The sequence below is a fragment of the Rhineura floridana genome, chromosome 3 (genome assembly GCF_030035675.1).
Source record: "Rhineura floridana isolate rRhiFlo1 chromosome 3, rRhiFlo1.hap2, whole genome shotgun sequence".
NCBI classification, from domain to species: Eukaryota; Metazoa; Chordata; class Lepidosauria; order Squamata; family Rhineuridae; genus Rhineura; species Rhineura floridana.
In genome coordinates, this window is record NC_084482.1 from 110,987,116 (window position 1) to 111,011,955 (window position 24,840).

Here is a 24,840-nt window from a genome sequence, read left to right on the forward strand (position 1 = left end):
ATGTAAGATTAGAAATGTAAAACAAGGGTGATACGGGAGAGAGAAACAAATGTAGGTCTTTTTAAAAAAAATGAAAAATCCAAATGCACATCTCTTGGCTGGTGGTCTGCCCACATGGCATTCAGGGGACTATGCATTCACCTTTACATCTTAGTGTGTGTCCCATGAAAGCAGATCATGCCTAGATAAAACTGCCACCTGGCATACATTTTGCTTGCCGCCTTGAGTTCCAGTTTGGAAAAAGGGCGGGGTATAAATAATAATAATAATAAATTTGATTTTTCAACCGCCTATCTGTCCGGGTTAGGGACACTCTAGGCGACAAACAACAAGAATAAAAACAATACATATAGATCAACATAATCAAATTTTAAGCTAAAAAACCATTCATTAATTCAATTGTAACATAAGTTAATCTGTCCCAATCTTGTAGGCCTGCCTGAACAGCCAGGTCTTCAAGGCTCGGCGATAGCTGGACAGAGAATGCCCTCTCTCTGGTCCGTACCAGCCTAGCTGTTCTCACTGGTGGGACCGAGAGAAGGTCTTGCGAGGCTGATCTCATCAGGCGGCACAATCGGTGATTCTGGAGGCGTTCCTTCAGATATACTGGGCCGAAACTGTATAGGGTTCTAAAGGTCAACACCAACACCTTGAATTGGGCCCGGTAGACAACTAGTAGCCAGTGAAGATCTAATAACATTGGGGTGATATGATCCCAGTGACGGCTATGCGTAATCAAGCGTGCCGCCGCGTTCTGTACCAGCTGTAATTTCCGGACCGTTTTCAAGGGTAACCCCACGTAGAGCGCATTGCAGTAGTCTAAGCGAGAGGAGACCAGGGCATGTATCACCTGAGGGAGCAGGTGAACAGGAAGATAGGGACGCAGTCTTCGTATCAGATGTAATTGATACCAAGCTGCCCGGCTCACTGCTGTAATCTGAGCCTCCATGGACAGCTGGGAGTCAAGTATGACCCCAAGACTGCGGACCTGGTCCTTCAGGGGTAAACTTACCCCATCAAGCATCAGGTCAGTAATTCCTAACTTCCTTTTATCTCCCACAAGTAATACCTCAGTCTTGTCGGGGTTCAGCTTCAGCCTATTCTCTCCCATCCATCCACTTATGGATTCTAGGCACTTGGACATGGTATTTACAGCCAACTCCGGTGAGGATTTAAAGGAGAGATAGAGCTGAGTGTCATCTGCGTACTGATGGCACTGCAACCCAAAACTCCTGATGATTGCTCCCAGCGGTTTCACATAGATGTTGAATAGCATGGGAGAGAGGATAGAACCCTGTGGCACTCCACAATGAAGAGGCCAAGGGTCTGAAACCTCATCTCCCAATGCCACCCGTTGCTGCCTATCCGAGAGATAGGAACGGAGCCACTGCAAGACAGTGCCTCCTATTCCTAATCCCTCTAGGCGGTTTAAAAGGATACCGTGGTCAACAGTATCGAAAGCCGCTGAGAGGTCCAGGAGGACAAGGAAGGTGTAAATAAAGACAATAATAATAATAAGGTCCTGGGGATCTGGTGAGCCAGAGGGTCCAGTGGATTGTTTTGGCAGATATTAAGTATGTGCATCCAACACAATGCCCCCTCTTTAAACTGTCTGGAAATGTAAAAGTGAGTCTGCCTCGCAGTTTAGAGGTGGAGATTGTGATGAGAGGAGGCACCAAAGGATGTGTGTCCCAGTGGTCATTTTTTCCCCCTTGTGTCCTGAAAGCAAGCATTAATGAATAAACCAGAATAATGCTGTTTTTCATGAAACAGACAATCCTACTTTATGAAATATGCAAATACTCTGCCTCATTTATGAAGTAATTAATGCCTTCGTTTAATACATTAAATGGTCAGTGTTTGTAAATGGGTGACACTAGTGCCTAATTCATGAAATTATCAAAGCTTTTGCCCAACTCAGTGAAGAAGGCAAACTAATTGCATAAGAAAATTAACATACTTCTTAGGTGCTTCTTAGATTAAAAAACAAATAGTAATTTGATTCTATTATGTTGCATAATTCATTAAAAAAACCTAGTGCTTTCTTCATGAAATAAGCAAATGTATTCATTTGTGAAATAAATATGTTGTATAATAAACAGTTTCTGAGTGCTTTGTCTATTGTTCTTGGCTGTCTGCATTCTAGTTTCTGCTGGCTTTCTAGTAGATGCTGGCTCTTTTTTTGCCTATGATTTCTAGTTGTACAGCAAGTCCAAAACAAAGTTATACTTCCTATTCTCGAATTCTATTGCAGTAGAAGGTGTGATTCATGTTTGCGTCTTTAAGTTGTAAATCAGTGGTGGAGAACCTTTGCTTTTGTCATTCCTGGATTACAACTCCCATCATCCTTAACCATGCCCATTCTGACTGAGGTTGATGGGAGTTGGAGTCCAATAACATCTGGAGGACTAGAGGTTTCTCACCACTTTCGTAAAGCAATCCCAGTGTGGCTGGCTAATACGAGTTTTGTATGAATTTGATGTGAGCTTCTTTTTATTATTTAATAATTGTTACTCTTCTCAGCATTTTAGTATGACCAAAAGTGACAACAGCAAGGTTGACTGCTCTTCACTAATACAACCTGGTAACTCTGGGTAAAATAAGTTGCAGTTGTGGTCATGCAGAGCAGTGAAGTAATGTTTCCATGCTCCTGAAGTGGCGCAGTCCTTTTGTTGTTGTTTCTGTGGCAGCACAGATACAACCTCTTCGCATACCTGCCTAACTGGCTGTTCCATGTACTGAGCAAGCATATTCCCTATTTTTGTTTTGCTTTTTCCTTTTATTAATAAACCAGTTTTTGATTGATATAATGTATCAGACCTAACAGCCTAGATGATCTTATGGGACTAGGTATCTTGCTTTCTGACACTTCCCCATTCCCTCCTCTCAGATCTCTATTAAAATACATATTCTCACTGTTTCTGTGGACAGGCAAACCACTTAGATTTACAGGAAATTTATCAACCATATAGCATGTAATGAATTGTTTGGGACTATTATTCTGAAGGCTTATAAAGATGGTTGAATATACTTAATGACAGGAAGGAAACTTCCTCCAATTGTGATGTAGTTCTGTTAATGTAATCCGTACCCTCTCACTTCAGACAACTACCTACACTCGCAGAGGGCATGGGAATTGTACCAACCCAGGCTGTTCCTTCACTTATGTGACCAGACACAAGCCACCCAAATGCCCAATGTGTGGGAACTTTCTGGGAGGGAAATGGATCCCAAAGGTATGTTTTCAGATTATAGAAAATGTGCCGCTGCGTGTAGCTTTTTTGGTGGTGTTTCTTGGGTTTTGATCTACAAAGTGTGTGTAGGCTACGGAATGATTTCTTTGTAGACTCCATACTTTCAGAAATACTTGAATCAATTGCCAAAAAATACCTTTTATTTATTTATTATCTTGAAGTGGAAAAATGCTTTGGAATGTCCTTTTTCTTTTTCAGGCTGAGTTGGGTCTAGTCAGTTGAAATCAGTCGTTTTCTGAAACTCTAGCTCCCTTTAAAAAAATACTGTTATTTTCTGACACACTGTGATAAAAGGTGGACCCCCCCACACACACTGATATGTTTGATAGTTATATGATGAATGATAATTGATTAGCCATTATTATTAATTTACTTTAGTCATTCAAAGATCTTATATCCCTTCTTTTGAACTATTAAGTGCTCATAAAAACACTTAAGACCCATAATACAAATTAAAGCCAAGGCTCCTGTGGTCCCATTGTTTTTTAAATAAGCCCATTTAAAAACAAGATGAATTTGTGCAAAAGAAAGAGAGAAAAAGAGAGATCCTAAAACTTTACAAGGTTTCAAATTTATTTATTTATTTTGATGACTTGATTTTTAGCTCATATCTTCTTCCCTGGAAAGGCTATAGGAGTGGCTACTAAAACATAGACCAGATCTAACTATAGTTTATTTCTCTGCTTCTGGACTGTGGTGTGCAGATGGATTATATAGTCTATAGTATATTTTAAGGTGATTCATGATGTTTTGGAAAAAATAGTAAGGGAAGATGTTGAAGGGTCAGAGGTTTGATATTTCAATTGTACCATTGTCATGGCAATCACATGGATCAGCTGAACAACGTTTTCCTGAGGCAGCTTTAATATAAGAATTGGATCTGAATAGTGTTGCCTTAACTGACAAATGTTTAGGTGACATAGGCTTTGCCAGGACTGCAAATGGTGCATCTGCCATCTAACAATGTTACTCATTTTCCTTTACCTCAGGCATTCATTCTTCAGAATGGAGCATAAAAGAAGTGGGGTTTTCTAATTCAAATGCTTTTCAAGTGATTTTTCATATGGCCATAAGATAAGAAACCGTTGTCAGCAAAGAGCAGGCAAATAAAAATAAAATTTTATATTAGAATCTTAGAATTGCTGTCCTTGATAATGTGAAGGCATTGTCTTTGATATGTTTGTAGCTATACGCTAGTAACAGCTGGAGAAAGCTAGAAACAGAAGAACTTGGCTTACAACATGGTAATGAAAGCCAGAATTCTTGATTGTGCTTAGATTTTATTTGGTGAATGCTCTTTCTAGTTTTCGTAGTCTTCTACAGTGTAGAAAAACCCATTTGACTTCTTCCGTGAGGGTGACTTCCTGTCTTTTTCCTGCTCGTTTTCTTTTAACATGCCTTTTATGATAGGGCAGCTTTTGGGAAGATTTGCTATATGTGTGTTTCAGATTCATATGTAACAATTCACAAATCAGAGAGAGAGATGTGATCATCTGGCTGCTTTTCTATATGTTTTCAGAGAAAAAGAAATAGGGGAAATTGTGCTAGGCGTAGATAGTAGGGAGAAGTATGTTTCCTTTGTAATGTTAGTTTCTGCACCACAATTGTTAATCATTCATTTATTTCATTTCTCATGTCTGTTAGCAAAACTCAATTATTATTTATTTAATGGATTGTAGCACAATATGAAGTACTAAATGTGTTTTGCATTTCAGGAGAAACAGCCCAGAGGCAAATCTGAGCCAACTTCCAGTATGCCTATAAAAACCTTGGGCCCCAAAAGAAGTCAGCATCCGTTAGCCTTGGGACAGGCAGTGGTTAATGACAGTGCCTCTAAATCTGTACTGGAAAGCTCTGAAGCTGTTACCCAACTTCTAAACGCAGCCCCTTGTGGGGAGCAGGTGCAGGAAACTGAATGGGAAGAAGTGATAATCTCGGAGGCTCACATCATTGCAAATAACATGCAGCCGGAGGAGCAAGGAAATGCCACTGCAGTTATTCAACTTCAAGAGGCCATTGTACAGGCAGAGCCTTCATTAGGACATAAGGAGAGGGAGAATGAGGGCCTGGAGACCCAGCCATCCGCTGAGATAGTTACCACTGCCAGCTCCATTTCAAATCCAACTTCTGCCGTGAAACATTCAGCAGGGTAAGTCGATGTGTGAAAGGTTGATGTCATATAGGATTGCATGTGTCTTTCACCTCTAATTATAATTTGGATCCAAATGATTTTCTCAGTATGCACCAAGAACCTTTTCCCCTCCCAACCTCTTCAGAATAGAACTTTTACCAGCTTTGTATTGATGCCTTTGAATCAGTGCTATCTGTTTTTCAGTATCTCATTTTGATTGACGGGCAATTAAGATAAATTTCAAAGCAGCAGCCTTGCCTCTCAAGCAGGTTGTGACTGTTGCTAGCATAGCTGTACTGTGGAATTCTCAACTGCATCTCTTCTTTTTTCAGAGGTGATGCTGTTTGCATTGTACCCAAAGGGCAGGAGCAGAAGAGCAAAGCAAAACCCAAGCCTTCCTTGCTGGCTGCTGCAAGACCCATGAGGGCAATTTTGCCAGCCCCTGTCAGTGTGGCAAGAGAAACCAATACAGAGCAGCCTTCTTGCAGGCAGTCATTTACAAACAATGGTAAAATGAGGATTCCAGTTTGTGCACAGTGGGGGAAACTCTTTTCTGAATGGCAGGTTATGTCTTGAATTATGCTAGCTGTGTGTGACTGTGAGTGCCATTTAATTAAGAATAATTAAGGGAAGGCTTAGAGCATGACTTCCCATCAAAACCAGCTTTATGTTTCCAGGATTATCAGTTTCACAAACCTTTGTACAATAAGACAGTCGGCAAATAATAGGCTCCTACTGGGAGAGTGGGCTCCTGCTGGGAGACAGAATGGGATATAAATCTAATAAATAAATAAATATGTGCTTGGTCTCTTTAGGATTCAGTGGTGATTTGCTTCACTACATCCCTGGGCTCCTGCTGGGAGGAAGGGCGAGATATAAATCAAATAATAAATAAATAAATAGTGCATTTGCTAGACCAGCCAGTGTAAAACTCAATGTACTAATATGTGTTGTTCACATATGTTAAACATTCCATGCGTCTTTTTGTTTGTTTGTTTGTTTAAGAAAAAAATTCCCCTGTGAGAATCTCAGGACTGAAACCTAGTACTCTGAAGCAGCTAGGTCAGTCTCCCCTGCAAACACCTAGTGTTGAAGAGCACAAGGTAATTGTGGATTTTGCCTAAATGCTTGTTCTTCTATTGTCTTGGAATATAATTGTGAACATGTTATGGAATTCAGTTTTCTAATGGAAAGTGTGCGTGTGTACTTTAATGTGGTTTACTCTGCAAACACCAGGCTCTGGCCTACAGATGTCAGTTCTTTAGAATTCCTGAAAGGTCATGACCATGATTGTAAGGAACTTGGAAATGCATCTTGCATTCTGTTTGTAAATAGAATATTCAAGGGAATGTATGATAATGTCGTATGTTTAACTGCTTTGTTTATTGTATTTATTATGACTTTTTATCCCACCCTTCCTCCAAGAATCTCATACCATTACTGGTTCCCACCTCTTCATTTTATCCTTGCAATAACCCTGTGAGGCTGAGAGAATGTGTCTGGCCCAAAGTCATCCAGTGAGCTGATGACTGGTTTTCCCAGTGAAAATGACTTTGAAACTCTACACTATACTGACTATAGTGGTCTCTAGGGGAAATTTCAGCATATGTTCTGAGTATTCAGGCATGTACTATGACGAGTGAATTCCTTTCTGGGTAGATTCACACTGGGAGCACGTCTAAGATTTCTCACTATGAAACCACCTCACCATACACATGCATGGGGTGAATGGAGAGATGCATGTGCAGATTTCATGATTGCATAGACTCTGCTCAGATAATCTGTCTACCCCAGTTATGTGAGTAGTCCCTGTGCTTGTAGGGTTTGGTTCATAGTTTGTGCAGTTGAGAATTTTAGACTTAATTTTGGGAAGGGGCTAATGTGGCCTTCTATTTGCAAGTTTTAGGCTTGCTCCTGTGCACTTCCATGTGTTGAATTTACAGGCTGATAGCCAGTATGAACTTCCCTTTAGACAGCAACATGCTATTTCATATATATTATGTAAGAGTGCTAATGAATAGTAAAATGTCGTAATGGTTTAGCTTTACTGAAATGAGATATATTATATTTTATTTAGGTATTTAAGCTGCCAGGAGCATTTTGCTGTAAAGTTGAGAATGGAGAAATGGTGATGTGTGCAGGGAAAGGATCAAATGTCTTTCAGGGACAGATAGTAGAATTTCTAACTGTGCTCTGACTGACTGTTGTTTCTCTCTTGCCTCCTTGGTCTCCATCAAAAGCTCCATGGCAGCGCCAACAGCTCAGCATCTCAGGTCAAAGTGGTGGAGGTCAAACCAGATGTATTCCCTTCCTATAAGTACAGCTGCACTGTAACCTTGGTGAGAATCTTTGTCACTAGAACATCTGATGAGAATGCAGTATTGGTGTTGCCTTTGTTTTCTGTGACTTCGGTGCAAAGGAGAACAGACATGAGTTTTTCATGTTTCTGGCAGATAGGAACCGCCTGTCATTTTAACAAATAGGCCTCAATCCAGCTGTGCTTATAGGCTTGAATGTTGTCCAAGCCCTTCACGGACACTTTGAAGATTTGAAGGCTCCTTATTTTAGGAAGTGGCCAAGAAATGAGTCTGGTTCAATTTGTATAAACTGTTTAACCGGTACTGACCATAACTGACTTTTATAAAAAGCATAAGGTGGTGTCGCCCATGCTTTGAATCTCACAGCCCCATATGAACTGGTTTCTAGGTCAGCTTCTACCAGCCTCTCCTCCTGAACTGTGTCTTGGAGTGGTTTCTGTCCATAAGCATTTGCAATTTGATTTGCCCTGAAACATCACAGCTTCTAGTCACAGAGTATGTGTGGTTTTCATTTCTCACCTGCTGGTGGTTCGTAGTAATGCAGTGAAATAGAAAATCACACAGGTTATCTTTGGTTGTTATGTGCCTTCAAGTCGATTACGACTTATGGTGACCCTGTGAATCAGTGACCTCCAATAGCATCTGTCATGAACCACCCTGTTCAGATCTTCCAGGTTATCTTACTTGACATTAATCTTTGAATGTGGCTTTCCTTGGAATCCTAATGGAATTCTGGCTCTGTTTCCCCCTTCATTAATACCAGCACCCAGTACTCCTATTGGAGTATTGGATCTTCTAGTTAAGTGCTTGTGATATTTAGTGTTAATACTGAAGCAAACCATTTTCAGTGCTTTGTCAGCATGGTGACCAATGCCATGATTTTATCTTGCTGATTTTTTACATGTCCTAGGAGAATAGGTTGGTGGAGTAGTCTTTGTAGCTCTATAAATATACAAAGCAGAGTGGATAAACATTTGGTCTGTCTGTCTTTGTAGGACTTGGGATTGGCAACATCACGTGGTAGAGGGAAATGTAAGAATCCTTCTTGCAGTTATGTATACACTAATCGGCATAAACCAAGGATCTGTCCCAGCTGTGGCTACAACCTTACCAAAGACAGAGCTGAGAAAACAGCAAAATCCCTAGTGAGTTATGGCTCTTTTTATACTCCTTGGAATTGAGCTTAGTATGCTAGAAATCTCTTTCCTATTGGCCTCTGGTTTTGAGCTCAGTGGGACTTGCTTCTGAGTAAAATATGTATAGGGTTTGATTGTAAGATCTATGTGTGTGTGTGTAAGCTACATTTTATAGCTATTGGTTCAGTGCGCTCTCTCTCTCTGTGTGTGTGTGTGTGTGTATGTATATATATACACATACACAGAGAGAGAGAGAACTACAGGCTTAATTTTGGGAAGACAAATTCCTAGGATGTTGGCAGGGGGACTGCTGTATAAAAAGTAAGACTGCGCCGTTTGTCTTCTATTAAAGGGTGTGCAGTGGGGGAGCCTTTTATGGAGAGTGTCAGGGGTTGGGAAAAATCTAAAAAAAATCCAGCATAGTAGATATGAAGTAGGAGAGAGTTGTGCCATGTTTTTTCTTTTTCTTTCAATTGTTACAAGCGTCGCTGCTGCTTCAAGTGTTGGTGGAACTGTAATAAAGAGTAGGATTCCAGCAGTTTTCCTTTACTGAGAGTGGGAGTGGTAATGTGTGATGATGTAGTGTCATTCCTAGAGGCATTCTTCATTAAAAGAAAAGATGGTGGACTCCACTGTCCACTTGAAGCAGCAGTAACGCTTTAAACAGTTTTTTTAAAAAAAGTTTAGCATAACCCATTGCTGCCTTGTATCTATTATGGTAAACACTCCATCCTGACCCCTGAAGATCACAAAAAATCTTTAGGGTTCATTTTTGTCTAGCCCTTCTCCCCTCCTCCAAACACTGAATGAAGCTGGGCTAAATATGGCAAAAAGTGCCATTTTTGCCATTGGTACAAGCAGCTGGGTATATGGTGACTGCATTCTGGTATATGAAGTTACTCAAGTGCAGTCATTTTAACTGTGCAATAACAATCCTTTAATGTGAAGTTGGGCATAGTGCAGTGTTCTCCATTGCTGCTTTGGGCTACCGGAACTGTAACGTTGATTAAGGGCTTGTGGGAGCTGGGATCATATGCTCCATCCCCAGCTCCTCCTCTCTAACATGTGAATTCTCCATAGCCTTCTCTGCTGGACTTAATCATGGCTAAGAGTTACATTGCCACCATTAGCCATGATTAGCAAATTGCTTTGAGGGTTTGCTCCTTATTGGGGTTTGAAGTTACTTACAAATCTTGGTTAGAAGACAACTCTGGTCGACGCTAACCATGATGGAAATGTAACCCTTAACCATGGATTAAATTAGATGGGGCAATTTGCATGCAAGAGCAGAGGGGCTGGGGAAAGGACTGCCTGACCTTGTGGTACATTCCTAATCCTGTAACCATGGTTAAGGGCTGGGCAGTGTTACATCTGTGATTCTACACTGGTCTTTTAAGGAAAAACTCTTAACTGGTTCCCATCTAATTAAGTTTTCCTTGTAGCTATCTCTTGGCCTCTTCCCTCTCTCCTTCCCCACCTCACTTCAACTTTAATATTGTAACTTCTTTGTCCAATACATCTCTAAACTAAGACAGAAGGGCAGATTGATGCACTATTGGGGTGGCTTGTTTTGCTGTAGTGAATTCACATATTTTGTTTCACTGTCCTGAAGAGCCCCCTAGTGTTCAGTTTTCCACTTCCCTGATGCTTATGGTTACATATGTTGACAGATATACTGAATTTTGAGCTTCACTTCTCAAGACCTTCTGCAGATAACAGGCAGCAGGTGAATAATTGAAGAGTATTTATAATTTGGGTAATTAAATTATGGTGACACTGGTCTGAGTGTATGAACAGATGCACAAAACAATGCCCCCTACCCAAGACGCTTGAACTTGGGTAGAGGCATGTGGGTGCATGGTCTGCAGGGAGATTCTAACTGAGTTTAGCTGAATATAGTTAGAATCTTCCCTGCCATTAGGAACCCTATGCAGTCAGACTTCTGTATGAACTGGGGCTCTCTGTGTCCTTGAGTATATTACCTAATCACTGTTTTGATCTAGTCATCAATAAAATGGCAGAAAGGCTACCTCCAAATAACAAGATCATTGTGATACTTTCAATATGAATCCACAAATATCTTGAAAGATAATCAAAATGAAACTTTCTTTGTAGGAAGTCACCGCTAGTCCAGCTGATGTGTTAAACACCAATGAACCTCTAATTCAATCCCAAAAGGAGATTCAGCGTCAGTCCACTTTGCAGCTTCTGCGCAAAGTAATACAGATACCAGAGAATGAATCGGAGCTGGCTGATGTTTTTGCACTCATTCATGAACTAAATAGTTCACGGCTCATCCTGTCCAACATGAACGAGGAGACAGTCACCATTGAGCAGACCTCTTGGTCAAACTATTATGAATTTCCATCATCCCAGTGCCTTCTCTGTAGCAGCCCTTTATTCAAAGGAGAACCAAAGTAAGCTAAGAATTATATTGATTACCATGCTCCTAAAGCCAGGTGGAGGGAACCTTTGGCTCTCCAGTTGTTACTGTACTCCAACTTCCATCAGTCCCAGCCAGCATGGTCAGGGTCGTGGGAGTTGTATCCCAGCAACATCTGGAGGGCCACAGGTTTCCTACCCCTATTCTAAAGGCATTTTAGAAAATTCTCATGCTTTTAAAATCTTAAGAAGAGTGCATTTTGGTAATTTCTGCCTCATTGATGGTAAATGAAAGTGACAAATCAAATTGCTTGTACAAGCTAGTCTTCCAGGAACTGATGTGGACTGCTATGTCTGTGTGCTACTTTCTCCTGCACATACCACACATATATTTCCCCCTTTCTATATGTTGAAAAAATGAAATATGATTTGGACATCCTGACTCCCTGCTTTTTACAGACTAAGCTCCGGAAGGATTCAAGGTCCGTTTACTCATAGCCGGAAGGATGCAATCTAAATTGGCATTACATCTGTGGATTCTAACTCATTTGTTCTCTTTCTGGAAGATGTATTAACAGGGATGTGAAGGAAGCAGACAGATCTGATTGCATTTTGTCTGTGTGTTTTATCTGTGACATGCAGTTGTGTTTGGTTTTCATCTGTTTTTTAAAATTTTTTTATTGTACTTTATAGGTTTCTATATAAACCTACTTAGAGATTTTACTATATTAAGCAGTATATATAAGTTATTTAAAAACAAACAAATATTTAGATGTATATCCCTTCCTTCAAATACATTATAGTGTGGCTTTTTTTAGCCCAGATGGAGGTGATCTGTGTTGTAGTCTATTCTTGGATTTCTAGTAAAGGTTAAGGTAGCTACTTTTAAAGAAGCCTTTTGATCCTAGTTCTACCTGATTAATCATTTAGAATCTCAGGGTGGTTGTTTTTTTAAAAAAAACATTCTTCCTTGCATTTCTTAAACAGTAACCAATTTCCTTTCCCTCCTGTGTTGTAGTTCTCTTGCAGGTCCTCAAGAGTGCTGGTTGTTGACAGCTACTCAGCTGCAGGTGGTCACTGCTCAACTCAAGGTCTGTGTGAATGTGCAGTGCTTGGCCCTCCACAGCTTCAATGATATCTACACTGGTAAGAAAATGCATTAATAAACTAGTCTATAAGAGCCTTAAGCTTCAGAGGGAGAAGTATAGCACTGTGATGAGCGCATTAAGTTCTTTCACTATGGCTTTCATTTATATCTCCTTCATGAGGCTGTGCTGTGCGTTTGTATGTGAACAAAGTCTCTGAACTTGGGATTTGAGCTCAGCTTCTGTATGTCTCATTCCATAATAGGAGCTGTTTTGTTTGTATTTCTAAATCCATAGTAAAATCTGTTTTTTGTTTGTTTTGTTTCAACTGTAGGATTGTTTAATGTGGGTAACAAGCTTTTAGTGAGCCTGGACCTTCTGTTCACAATCAGAAATCACATTAAACTTGGAGAAGATCCTAAAGTGGCAGTCAGCAGCATCTTGGAATCGGTCCAAGAGCAGACCGGTACTGGTATTCAACTTATTTCTCTTTCATCTTCCTTTCTAATTGGTTCGCACACTTGATGAGGCTTTCCTTAGAGATAGGATGCTTTTGCTGTGAGTGGGATTTAAATAAATTGGCTTTTCCAACTAGCTCTGTTCAAATAATAACTTCCCTATATTTATGAAACTTTATTTGATCGGTTTGTGAAGAAACTTTTTCTCGCTTAATTCAGAAAACTACCTAGTCGCAAACAGATTTCAGCCACCAATTAACATTTTCTTCTTGAAACAACAGTGGCAGATCAAGGAGAACAGGATTATTTAGTAATTGACCTGGATATTTAATTGAATCAGGTGACTAATGTGGAATGGAGACCTTTGCAAGAGAAGTTAATATTGTAGTTTTAAGCAAGATTGTAGGCAGGAGGGCCTATTGATATGATGTTGGCTGAAAGATTAGGACTGAATGTCTTTTCTGTATGGCTGTTGGGCATACAGTGCTGTAGACAGGTGTGCGTGTCCAGGAGAGCCCCAAGTTATGCAGGAGAATAGACTTCACAGAACCTGTCCAATAGGATTGACATCGTTGGATAGGGATTTGCTGACAGTGTAAAGTTGCCTTCACTTGATAGTGAGTCCTGTTTCTTCTGCTGTGCCCAGAGTAGAATCTGAGAGTTACTGAATTCTCCTGACTTACCTTTGGCTCAGCCATGGCTTCCCAGCCTTTGTGACTAGAACACTTGAAGTTGGCAGCTTCTGCATCTAGGTTAGGGTCTCTGTAGGTGTAGCCTACAACTGGAATGCAGGTACCTGTTTCTCAACATAACTTTGCGGTGTGTGTGGTAAGCCAGTCACACAGAGTATATGGCCTGTTGTGTTCCTGTTGTCTCAGGGGACCAAGGCAGACTTAAATATCCCAGTGTACCTTGATTACAGAGAACAGCACTGCTCAAATAAAATGTCTGGGCAAGCTATAATTCAGGTAGTACTTCTGTGACTCTCTCTGCTGAAGTCTGGAGAGTCTTTCCAGAGCTGGAGAAAGCACAGAAGTGTGTTCTTTCAAACCATATCTAGCCAGTATCTTACAAGGATTGAGTTGTCCTTCCCAGAGAATCCATTCTTAGAGATGAGTGTTGCATGAGGCTTTTTAACTGGTTAAATGGTTCTCTTTTTATCCATAGAGAGAAACCTGAACACTGAGGAGCTAACTCAGCTTGAGGAACTGCTGTGTAATGGCTACTGGGCCTTTGAGTGCCTCACTGTCCGAGACTACAATGATATGATCTGTGGAGTCTGTGGCATCGCACCCAAAGTTGAAATAGCCCAGAGGAATGTGGAAAATGTTTTGTTGCTGAAAAATATTGAGGTAGATTATCTTAGGCACACATCGTACTCTCCAGCTACACCTTGAATTCTGCTCCTCATAATGTATGTTTGTAGTGCTAATATGTACAGAGTTATTTTATATCTTTGTTAGTTCCGAAGTAGGAGAGAAAAACTCTTTCCAAAAAAATACAATTTCACAGGGCAATCTTTTGAGTGACCACCATCTGAACAGACAGGTTTAATGTCTGTTAAGCATCTTTTTCTTACATGATAAGTGATTTGGGAGATCTGGGACAGCACAGAGCTAATGATCCTGTGAACTTCAAAACAGAAAGAGGAACCACTTTCTATGCATAGCTGAATAGAACACACAACTGTTAAAAAAATTAAGCTATTGTTTGATGCTTTTCTTCCCCTTTTCTTCCAATGCTAGTTTACCTGGCCAGAATTCTTGGCATCTAGTGAGGTAAATGTGGAAGATTTCTGGTCCACCATGGAGACAGAAGTGATAGAACAGGTGGCATTCCCCTCCAGCATCCCTATCACAAAGTTTGATGCCTCTATCATAGCTCCCTTCTTCCCACCACTGATGAGGGGCACTGTGGTTGTCAACACAGAGAGAGAGAAGAACCTTGAAGCACATATAATGCCAGGTAACTCGTTCCTGTGGAAATGCTGGTGCTGTTCATCCAGTTGAATGGTAACTTATATGTAGTCACCAGGCAGACACTAAGAACTAAGAAGGCAGCAAGTTTTGCCTTGAAAATGTGTTTTTGTTGGCCGATAGAATCTGTAGGGGCTGATTTAAATGGGCCATCTCTGTGAGCACTGCTGATCCCCCCCCTCCCTGCGCTGAGTTGCCATGTGGAAGCAATACTATTTTTATGCACCTTATCCCATTTGTTGCCTAATTGCATAGAGCCTAAGCACATCAGCCCAAACTCTGCCACGGAAAACTTGAGGCAGGCATGCATGCATAAGTGCCACATTGGCCAAGTTAAGGAATAAGGAGCATTGTAAAGGTCGTCATCACCACCACCACAGGGAAGATCTTTTAGGCAATGTTCTTACGCCTTCAATTTCATAATGCCAGCTTCTGGTGCTTAGCTTAAATGCTTGGTGTTTGTTTCACTATGAATTCAGAATTGGTAAAGTGGCTTAACTTACAACATTCTGGTGCAAGACAAGGACCTTTTTGTTACTTGCGGAATTAATTCAAACATTCTGTTCACTAGCTGCACTTAGAAAATTATATTTTGCTCTTTAGGTAATGCAAGCATTCTAGTGAGGCTGATTCAGGATGAAACCTGTAAAATGGAGCAGATTGGCTCATACAGTGAGGAAGAACTACAGAATTTCTTGACACAGTGCAGCATTTCCTGGGAGGCAGGGGAGTCAAAGGTAATGGAGGTTTACTGTAAGCACATAGCAAACCCTGCCTTCTAAAGCATGCACTGCTTCCTTACGCTTTTAGTATTCAGTAGCAGAGCAAAATGGAAGTATGTACTGTCAGTTCAGGATGTTTGGAAAAGTAAATGGCTTGGCGATAGGAATGTGCATTTCATCTTGAAGTTTCACGGTATCATGTTATCAAGTAAAGCCACTTTCTTTTTCCATATAGACCTGGTGCCCTCCAGATGTTTTGGACACTTCCTGGGTGGAACTTGGTGAAAATCTATTTAAGAAAATGTCATTCAGAAATATGACAGGGGAAAATATGGGATTTAATGAAAAAATAAAATCTGAGGGTTTGGGGTTTTTAACTCTTGCAGCTTGTACATTATGTCACATTTTGCCTTATTATCTTGCCTCTCATGCTGGCTTTTCTCCATGGTGTATTTCCTAGGAGCAGCTCTGTCTTTCTCTTCTGGCTTTATATGATTTTGTTCAGAATGGGACACAGATCAGTCAGCCCCCAGCACACTTTACCGGAGGGAAAATCTGCAAAGTGTGTCCACACCAGGTGAGATGGATTAAAAATTACACTAGAGTATCAATCCAGTATTCTTGGTAGGTTTTCTGTCCTATGGTAGAAAATGATGTCAAGGGGAGCATATAAAAAACAGTCATTCAGTTTAATTTATTTATAGGTAAGAATGCAATCCCTGCTAACCTTTATAGGCCAGTGTCCTTTTTCCACTGTGACCAATCAAATGTCTTTGGGAAACTCACAAGCAGGAAGTGAGGGTGACAGTCGTCCCCTACTGTTATTTCCCAGTCGGCATGCTGGCTCTGATCCTGGAGGTAGTGTATAGCCATCGTGCTAGTAGCCATTGATAGCCTTATCCTCCATGAATTTGTCTAGTTCCCATTTAAAGCTGTAGCTAATTTCATAGTTAAACTATGCACTGCATGAAGAAGTGCTTCCTTTTATCTGTCGTGAATCTCCCACCATTCGGCTTCATTGGATGATCCCACATACTGGTATTATGAAAGAGAGGTCTCTTCATCCACTTTCTCCACATTATGCATACTTTTTATAAGTCTCTTTATCATACTCTCCCTTACTCTCTTTAGCCCCTTAAAATAAATGGCAACCTTTTTTCATATGGAGTTTTTCTAGCCCCTTGACCACTTTCATTGCCATTTTCTAGACTTTTCCTAGCTGTACAGATGCAGCAACCAAAACTGTATTCCAAGTATGGTGGCAGCAAAAATAAAGGCCTTGTGATTTTAAATTTTGATCCCTTTCCCAATGATTCTTAGCATGGAATTCCCCTTTTCACAGCTGATGTACATTGCATCATCATTTTCATTGAGCTCGTCTCCCATGACCCCAAGGTCCTTTTCCTGGTCAGTGACTGCCAACTCAGATATTCACCCAGTTTGGAGATCCCTTTTTGTGAATACTTTTTGTTTCACCACCCTAAATAATTTGGTATCGCCAGCAAACTTGGTTGCCTCACTGCTTACCCTAACTCTTGGTAATTAATGAACAAATTAAAAATACTAATACAGATCCTAATACCTTATATTGTAATACAGATCCTTGGGGTGACCCCACTTCATCACTCTGTTGTGAGAAATAATCATTTGTTCCTACTCTCTGCGTTCTTTTTAATCAGTTATAAGCCATAAAAGGATGTGTCCTGTTATTCCATGACTATTAAGCTTATTCAGGAGCCTTTGATGAGGGACTTTGTTAAAAGCTTTTTGAAAGTCACCAGATCGCCCTTATCTGCATGCTTATTAACAGTCTCTAAAAGGCTAGTGAGAAAGGCTTTGTAGAAGCCATAATTTATTAAAGTTTATCACTGACAAAACATGTTCTTCTGTATGCTTGATAATTTTATCTTTACTAATTCTTTCCAATTTACCCAGAACAAATGTTAAACTGTAACTTCCTGTCAGTAATTGCTTGGATCACCCCACCCTGGATCTCATTTTTAAAAATTGTTCTGTATTGGCTGCCTTCCTGTCCCCTGGTACAAAGACCAATCTTAGGTACAAGTTATACTGTCCTCAGCATTTTTGTTAGAAGATCAGCAATTTGAGTTTTAGGAACACAAGTGAGTATTGTCAGACCTGGTGATTAATTTTATTTTGAGTTTTTTAAAGTATCAGAGCAATTTAAATTGTGGATAATAAAGTAAAATGTAACAAACATTAAATAACGCACAATATAAATCAATAACAATTATAAAAACACACCTTGGCCTCTAGCAACCACGAAGGATCCAGGACTACGGATCTGTTTTTTCAGAGGGAGTACGACCCCTTCCAAAACAGGCAACTGCCCAATTATCTGAATTTGGGAACCACTCACCCACAGCGTCACTGTCTTGCTTAGGATTCAGACTCAGTTTATTGGCCCTCATCCAGCCCACCACTGAGTCTAGGCAGCGGTCCAGGGCTTGCACTGCCTCTCCCAGTTCAGATGTTACAGAGAAATAGAGCTAGGTATCGTCAGCGTACTGCTGACACATTGCCCCAAATCTCCTGATGACCACTCCCAAGGGCTTCATATAGATGTTAAACAGCATGGGGGACAAGATGGTACTCTGTGGCACCCCAGAGCACAACTGCCAGGGGGCCGAAAGACAATCATCCAATGCTATTCTCTGAAAATGACCTTGGAAATAGGATTGGAACCATCTCACCAAATCGGCCCAGAAAGATACCATGGTCAGTGATATCAAAAGCCGCTGAGAGATCAAGTAAGAGTAACAGTGTCACATTCCCCCTGTCCTTCACAAAACACAATGGCGGTACACAAAACACTCAGAGAATCAAGAGTTCAAAGTGTAAAACAAGAGGGGAAAAAATCCAGAACCCTGTTGGGCTTTTTTCTGTCAGTGGTCTCATAATTTCTTATTGAAATTAATTAAAAATCAGCCATGTTCACAGAATACCTGTAATCCTATTACTGACCTTGCCCCATACTCTAACCTTCATCTTTTGTGGGGTAAAAGTTAAAAAAAATGCATGGTTCATTTTTAATTAATTTAAGAAATTTAACATTGAAGTCTAGTACAGTGTCAGGCATGCTCAGTATGAACCATCAGTGTTCTAAAAGCCAGACTCACAGCTGTTTGGCTTGGCTAATCATGTGGCCACATCCATGCCAGACATTTATTTTACTTGACACAGTTATGACTTCCCCCAAAGAATCCTGGGAAATGTAGTTTGCGAAGGGTGCTGAAAGTTGTTAGAAGACCCCCTGACAGAGCTCTAGTGGCCAGAGTAGTTTAACAATCAGCACCTTTTCTCGGGATTGTAGTTCTGTAAGGGGAATAGGGCCTCTCCTAGGAACTCTCAGCACCCTTCACAAACTACAGTTCCCAGGATTCTTTGGGGGAAGCCATGACTATCTAAAGTGAAATAAAGGTCTGGTGTTGATGTGGCCAGGGACAACTTTATTTTAAATTCGGGTGGGAGACTACATGTGCCTGCTATAGAATAAAAAGGTGGGGGAAACCGTGAAAAACAGTGATACTTTACACAATATTTTCATTTTGGAAAGGGGCTTTCCCTCTACCCAGTGCCCAACCATCCAGTCTCCTTCCTTTCCCTCCACCTTCCTCCCTACTCCTGCCCCTCCCCTGTCCGTTTCACCTATCGTAAGCTTGATTGTACAGGAGTAAATCCCACTGAACTCAAAAAGCTTTCAAATGATCAAATCTGCCCTCCCCTCCCCTCTTCCTTCATCCTTCCCCTTCAATCCCCTCCATTCCTCCTTCCCTCTCCTATCCCCTCGCCCTCTTCCTCCATGGTCAGTTTTACCTATTCTAAGCATGATTTAAGGGGAGTAAATCCCATCAAACTCAATAAGCATGCAAATGATCAGACCTGCCTTTCCCATCCTTCCCCCCTTCCCCTCTCTTCTCCCTTCCTCCTCCCTTCTTCCTCCCCTCCCCTCTTCCTCCTTCCTCCTTCCTTCCCTCCCGCCTTCCCGACATCTTCTCCTCCCCTCCGTCTTCTCCTCCCCCCATGGTCAGTTTCACCTATCCTAACCATGATTGCAGGGAATAAATCCCATTGAACTCAGTAAGTATGCAAATGATCAATCCATTATCAGCAAACTTGCACACGATCCCATTTCTTACTTCCTGTATTAAAAAGCAGATAAATTCACTAATAGGCAAACAACCCTTGCAATTTGAGAACATACTTGTAGCCAACAGATATTTCTATCAAATTTTAAAAAGCAGGGAAATTGGGCAGCTATAGTGAATGCACCAGGGGAATAAGAAATCTGACCTCTCTGAGATATTGTACTGCCCTACAAATCTGTCAAAATGCAAACACAATTTGGGTTGGTCTTCCATAGTCCAATCCACTTCCTGTGTAGCTTGGAAGAATTTGGTAACATATGCCTCTGAGCACATGGTGAGTGGTGGCAAGACCTGCAATCAGCCCAAATAACAGAAACAAGACATGTGCTGTGTTGATCTTGTTTTAGCAGGGAGGAAGCAACAGTATTGTCAGTTAATATAGTTCAGATAGTCACTTTAAATATGTTTGATTTGATTTGATTTGCAATTTTAGTGAAGTTTCCTATAGTAAATCATTTTCTTTTGCTTCTGTTTCTGTGAATAAGTACAGCAACATTTTGCGAAATTTACACTAAAAATACTCCAAAACCAATTGTGGAATAATGGCACTGACTTCTGCAGAATAGTCTCCAATGGACGTGAGGTTTGCACAAGATCAAAAAGTGGGACGTGAAATATATTCTAGCAAATTTCTAGGTGTGCTCTATGTTTTTAATTGACCGTGCCCACCTTTCCTTAAGTGGAGTGGTTTAAGCATAGCGGGCTAAAAACATACATCTTGAACAGGCCAAGTTTGTTTTTTCCCAATAGCTAAATTAATTGCTTAAGTAGTAACATATTGTAATCAGTCTGATTTTAGATCAAACTGCAGTAGCAGATTCAACAGATTCAAAACAGAAATAGAACATAACCTGCATTGTGAAACTCAAAAGGCTGTCTTCACCATCGTATAACACTGACCAATAAAAAGGCTTTTAGGGATGACCCATTTTGAACTGGATGCCTCTTCTCCCAGGGGTTAGCTTAATATATGCTCTGCAGTCTTTTTGATAGCGCCAGCAGTCTGGTTCCATTTCAGTTCAACTGAGCCATCCTCTTTGTATAGACCTGGCTTGCCCCAAAATGTTTCCCAGTGTCAAACACAGCCAGGAGTTGTTCTGAAGCTTCTGCTTATGGTTTCTAAGGTTTTCTGCATAGAGAACTGTGGTCAGTGCTGACTTTGGTTAGTTTGAACAAGGCTGCTTCCTAACATATGGTTTGGAGTTGGTTTGTTTTCATTAAAAGCCAGAAGTAAAGCATTTCAAACTCCTCCTCCCTGGCTGCATAGGGAAAAGGAGGAGCATGCAAGCCCCAAGCTCACTGCAGCTGCTTCCCTGCATGGGGACCCATAGCTTATTCCGATGTCTGAATATGGCCTATTTGTGGAGAATGATGCATTGGAATTGTACTGAGTGGCTCAGGGGTTTGCTTGATCATGGAGTTAGGACAGTCCGTGTTCTTTCCTTCACCTCCACTGTAGAGGGAAACTGCAAATGAATCTTCCTCTATAGAATTCTGGTTGTTTATTTGAAGAGAAGCTGAAGTTATCAGGATGGTATTTGAGAAGATTAGGATGGAAATTTAGAGGTGGGTTTGCCCTTAATCCCTTTAATCCTTTTCTTCCAGTGTATTGTACCAAGCCTGTTACACCTTTTATCTCCCCAGGTCATATGTGGCTCGAAGTACATTGTGAGGGGGGAAAGCCCCCGGGACCATGTGGACCTCCTAGCCTCCTCACGCCACTGGCCACCAGTCTATGTGGTAGACTTGGCCACTTCTGTGGCATTGTGTGCCGATATCTGCTATCCTGACTTGACTGCTCAGATGTGGGGGAGAAACCAGGGTTGCTTCTCTAACCCCATGGAACCTTTAAGGGTTAGTTGTCTTGTCCTGCTGCACTGTTTTCCAAGCCAGTGAGATCATCGGTGATAAGGTTATCTTCTCATAAGAGAAGGTAGTAAGGGAGTGGGGAGGAAGCTCTTGATTGTCATGGGTTGTTTTTCTGATAATATGAGCTACAACTTTATTTTCTAGAACAGTCCTACCTTTCAAATATTTGTTTTGCGCACTGTAACTTTGTTAACTTCTAATTATAAGCAATTTAATTATTCTGATCAGACAATATGTGTGCAATCTTGTTCTGCCTTCCTTCTTTTTAGGACCTACTCTCATTTGCAGCAGTGATTGGCAGGGCGGTATTTCTCACCTGCCTTCTGACCATGGAGCGTTGCTGCCAGTTCCTGAGAGGGAGGAGTTAAGGGGCAGGAAGCTCAGTGCAGTATGAGCATGGCCCGGCAGCATCAGAATAACTTTGCACTGCACTGAGCTCCCTATATCTTACACACACACACACACACCAGTCCCTCTCAGGAACCAGCAGTGATGCTCTGTGTTCAGAAGGCAGGTGAGCAATGCCACCCTGCCTGCATCACGCTGCTAATCACTGCTGCTCACCTGTCCAGCCCATAATGTTGGATTAAGCAACACATTTCAGTGGGAGATGGTGCCCCATGTTGTGTTTTTTATAATGTACTGTTTTTCCTTTGGCAAGGAATAGATAGCCAAATGGATGGGTCCTCGGAATTGGGTATATTCATAAGAATGGAAAAGGCAGTCCAATAAATGTTAAACTGATTTTAATATGTATTTTAAATTACTGTAATGTGCCCTGGGGCCTTGTGGCAAAAGGTGGGTAAGAAATACAATAATAAAAATTATTAAAAAATTATTATTTTATTATTAACATGTTTACCATAGGGAAATAGTCCCCAAACTGGTATCATTTTTCCAAGCCATAATTTGAGGTTCTCTCTTCCTCCCCATCCCCTTTGATGGGGTTATGTAAAACTTAAATTTTTATGTGGCATAGTGGATAAGAGTGTTGGACTAGGACCTGGGAGACAAGGGTTCGAATCCCCACACGGCCATGAAGCTCACTGGGTGACCTTGGGCCAGTCACTGCCTCTCAGCCTCAGAGGAAGGCAATGGTAAACTCCCTCTGAACACCACTTACCATGAAAACCCTATTCATAGGGTCGCCATAAGTCAGAATCGACTTGAAGGCAAACCATTTCCATTTTCAATGTACGTAAATATTAATACAAATAAAATATATGTCAAATTCCAAATGCTCAGGATGGATATTCATTTAAATCTTTAACCTATCATATCTTAAGTATACTGAATGTATTCCATAATAGTCTTCCTTTACAGATGATCAGCTATGATTCCCACTTTACAGTTACAGAACTGACCATGAGAAAGTGTATGATTTACCCAAAGAATCTTTGATTAAGTAGAATTTTGAACCCAGGTTCAAATCCTAGTGCACTTTACATCATACCCATGCTGACTCTTATTATGAGCTTTTTCTCATTGCTTAGTTCTGGAGGAAGATAGTAGAAAGAATATTCTAATACATGAGAGTCACTTTCTCTTTTTCTTTCATCAGTATGTGTCCTGCCCAGAACTTCTCGACAGACACTACAATGTGGATATGACCACTGCGGAGCATTCCGTTCAGCATCCAGTCACCAAATCAGCATCTCGCCGAATAGTTCACACTGGGACAGAGCAGAGCACTCAGGGGGACCCAACAGCTCGGTACCGTTCTCTCTCCCTTTGCCGGGAACTAGAACCCTATGGTGCTATTATTACAGCCATCAGTGACAGCAAAACCAATAATGTCCGTCAGAAACCTATAACCTTTGACAACGCCACCCATTATTATCTCTACAATCGCCTGATGGATTTCTTCTCCAGCCGCGAGACTGTGAACAGGCAGATTCATGAGATTGTGCAGAGCTGCCAGCCAGGTGAAGTGGTGATCCGGGATACTCTGTACCGTCTGGGTGTGGCCCAGATCAAGACAGAAATGGATGAAGATGAAGAGATCCAAGGGGAAGATGGTGTTGAATAACCTGATCTGATGTGGTCATCTTAGCTATAGAGATGAGAGCTAGGCTGCAGATACTCCAGGCAGCTTATTACTCACACACGCCCTAGTCCTGAGCACCTTGGATGCTCGTACTGACCAAAGAGTCATGTGCTTCCAATAAAATCCATATTGGATTTTTGATCGGCAGAGCAGCTTGCTGTAAAAGGGCAGGTTTCTCTCCCCGGGGGCTACTTTGATCCCTATGCCAGCTGGGATTGTGTGCTGCAAGGGGAGGATAGAGTCCAGTGGCCTGAAACTTGTTGAAATGGATTTGCCGAAGATCATCTGACCAGGTTTTTGAAGTGTGTACATTGCTGGGTGTTGGGATTGTAAGAAGGAATAAAAGACTCTCCCAATATTATATCCTGAAGGGGGTGACCATAATAGACCAATGAGCATTTGGAGCCCCAGCTGCTACTAAGTTCTGACTTGAACTTTCAGACTGACCTTCAGGCCCCATCAGTGTTTGAAGAGGTGAGAGCATATGTGTTCTTATAACTCATTCTGGCTCTACCTGAGGAGCATCTACATTTATTTAGTGGCTGAAATCCAGAGGGAGCTGAATTTTCATGGCTGTGTGCATTAAGGTAAGGATTGGTCTGTAGTAGGTTATAATTACCCTGGCTAGCATAGTTATTACAAAGTTTCTTCAGGGATTTCTGTGTTTTGGATGAAGCATCTGGACAGTTGATCAGGAGAGGATTTTCAGGCACTTTACAGCCCATCCATGGACTTAATAGAAGGTTGTCTATTCCTATATCTAGGGACATTATAAAGAGTACTTGTGAATCAGTAGCTGGATTCAGTGGACATAGTCCAACAAGAGATGCTTTTATGATTATTTCCCGAGCTGATACCTGTTAGGGAAGGTACGTAACACTTGCCTGTTTTGGCTGTTTGCAAACCACTACATACTCCCCATTTCCAACTTTTACAAAACTGACTTTGTCCTTGGGAGACCAGCATTGTTCTTCCTGTGTAAAATGTTGAACCATGGCGTGTAAACTCCTTGCGTTATATCCACTGATTCCCGTTTACTCTTGCCCATCTGGAAAGTGAAAATGGATTTCTGCTACAGCTGGACTTAGGGAAGGGTTTCCACTGCGTTTTATTCAGATTTATGGTGTGGTTTTAAAAACTCCCTTCTATGAAGGATTATAGTGTGACTGCTATTTAAAAAAAAACCCAACCACCATATTGAATTTTTGAGCAAAGGTTATGATTTGCTGTTAAGAATGCTAATTTATGAATAATACTTTTTCAGTCATTGATAAACTTTAATAAATTATCTCT

General features: G+C 41.1%; 1 protein-coding gene across 8 annotated transcripts in view; it reads left to right on the forward strand.

Annotated features, from left to right (window-relative positions):
• The window catches only part of HMGXB3 (HMG-box containing 3), a 58,458-nt gene extending 33,618 nt beyond the window's left edge, over positions 1-24,840 (forward strand). For 7 of the 8 annotated variants that reach the window (XM_061617350.1, XM_061617353.1, XM_061617348.1 and 4 more), the window contains 15 exons: positions 3,105-3,236; positions 4,970-5,403; positions 5,718-5,893; positions 6,391-6,488; positions 7,626-7,724; positions 8,699-8,848; positions 10,955-11,256; positions 12,240-12,367; positions 12,641-12,772; positions 13,932-14,116; positions 14,510-14,729; positions 15,344-15,477; positions 15,923-16,039; positions 21,276-21,485; positions 23,062-24,840. In XM_061617350.1, coding sequence (XP_061473334.1) covers positions 3,105-3,236; positions 4,970-5,403; positions 5,718-5,893; positions 6,391-6,488; positions 7,626-7,724; positions 8,699-8,848; positions 10,955-11,256; positions 12,240-12,367; positions 12,641-12,772; positions 13,932-14,116; positions 14,510-14,729; positions 15,344-15,477; positions 15,923-16,039; positions 21,276-21,485; positions 23,062-23,529 — 2,985 coding nt within the window. In that variant the 3' untranslated portion in view covers positions 23,530-24,840. The remainder of the gene's footprint in view (positions 1-3,104; positions 3,237-4,969; positions 5,404-5,717; positions 5,894-6,390; positions 6,489-7,625; positions 7,725-8,698; positions 8,849-10,954; positions 11,257-12,239; positions 12,368-12,640; positions 12,773-13,931; positions 14,117-14,509; positions 14,730-15,343; positions 15,478-15,922; positions 16,040-21,275; positions 21,486-23,061) is intronic. The other variant, XM_061617356.1, reaches the window with a different exon arrangement.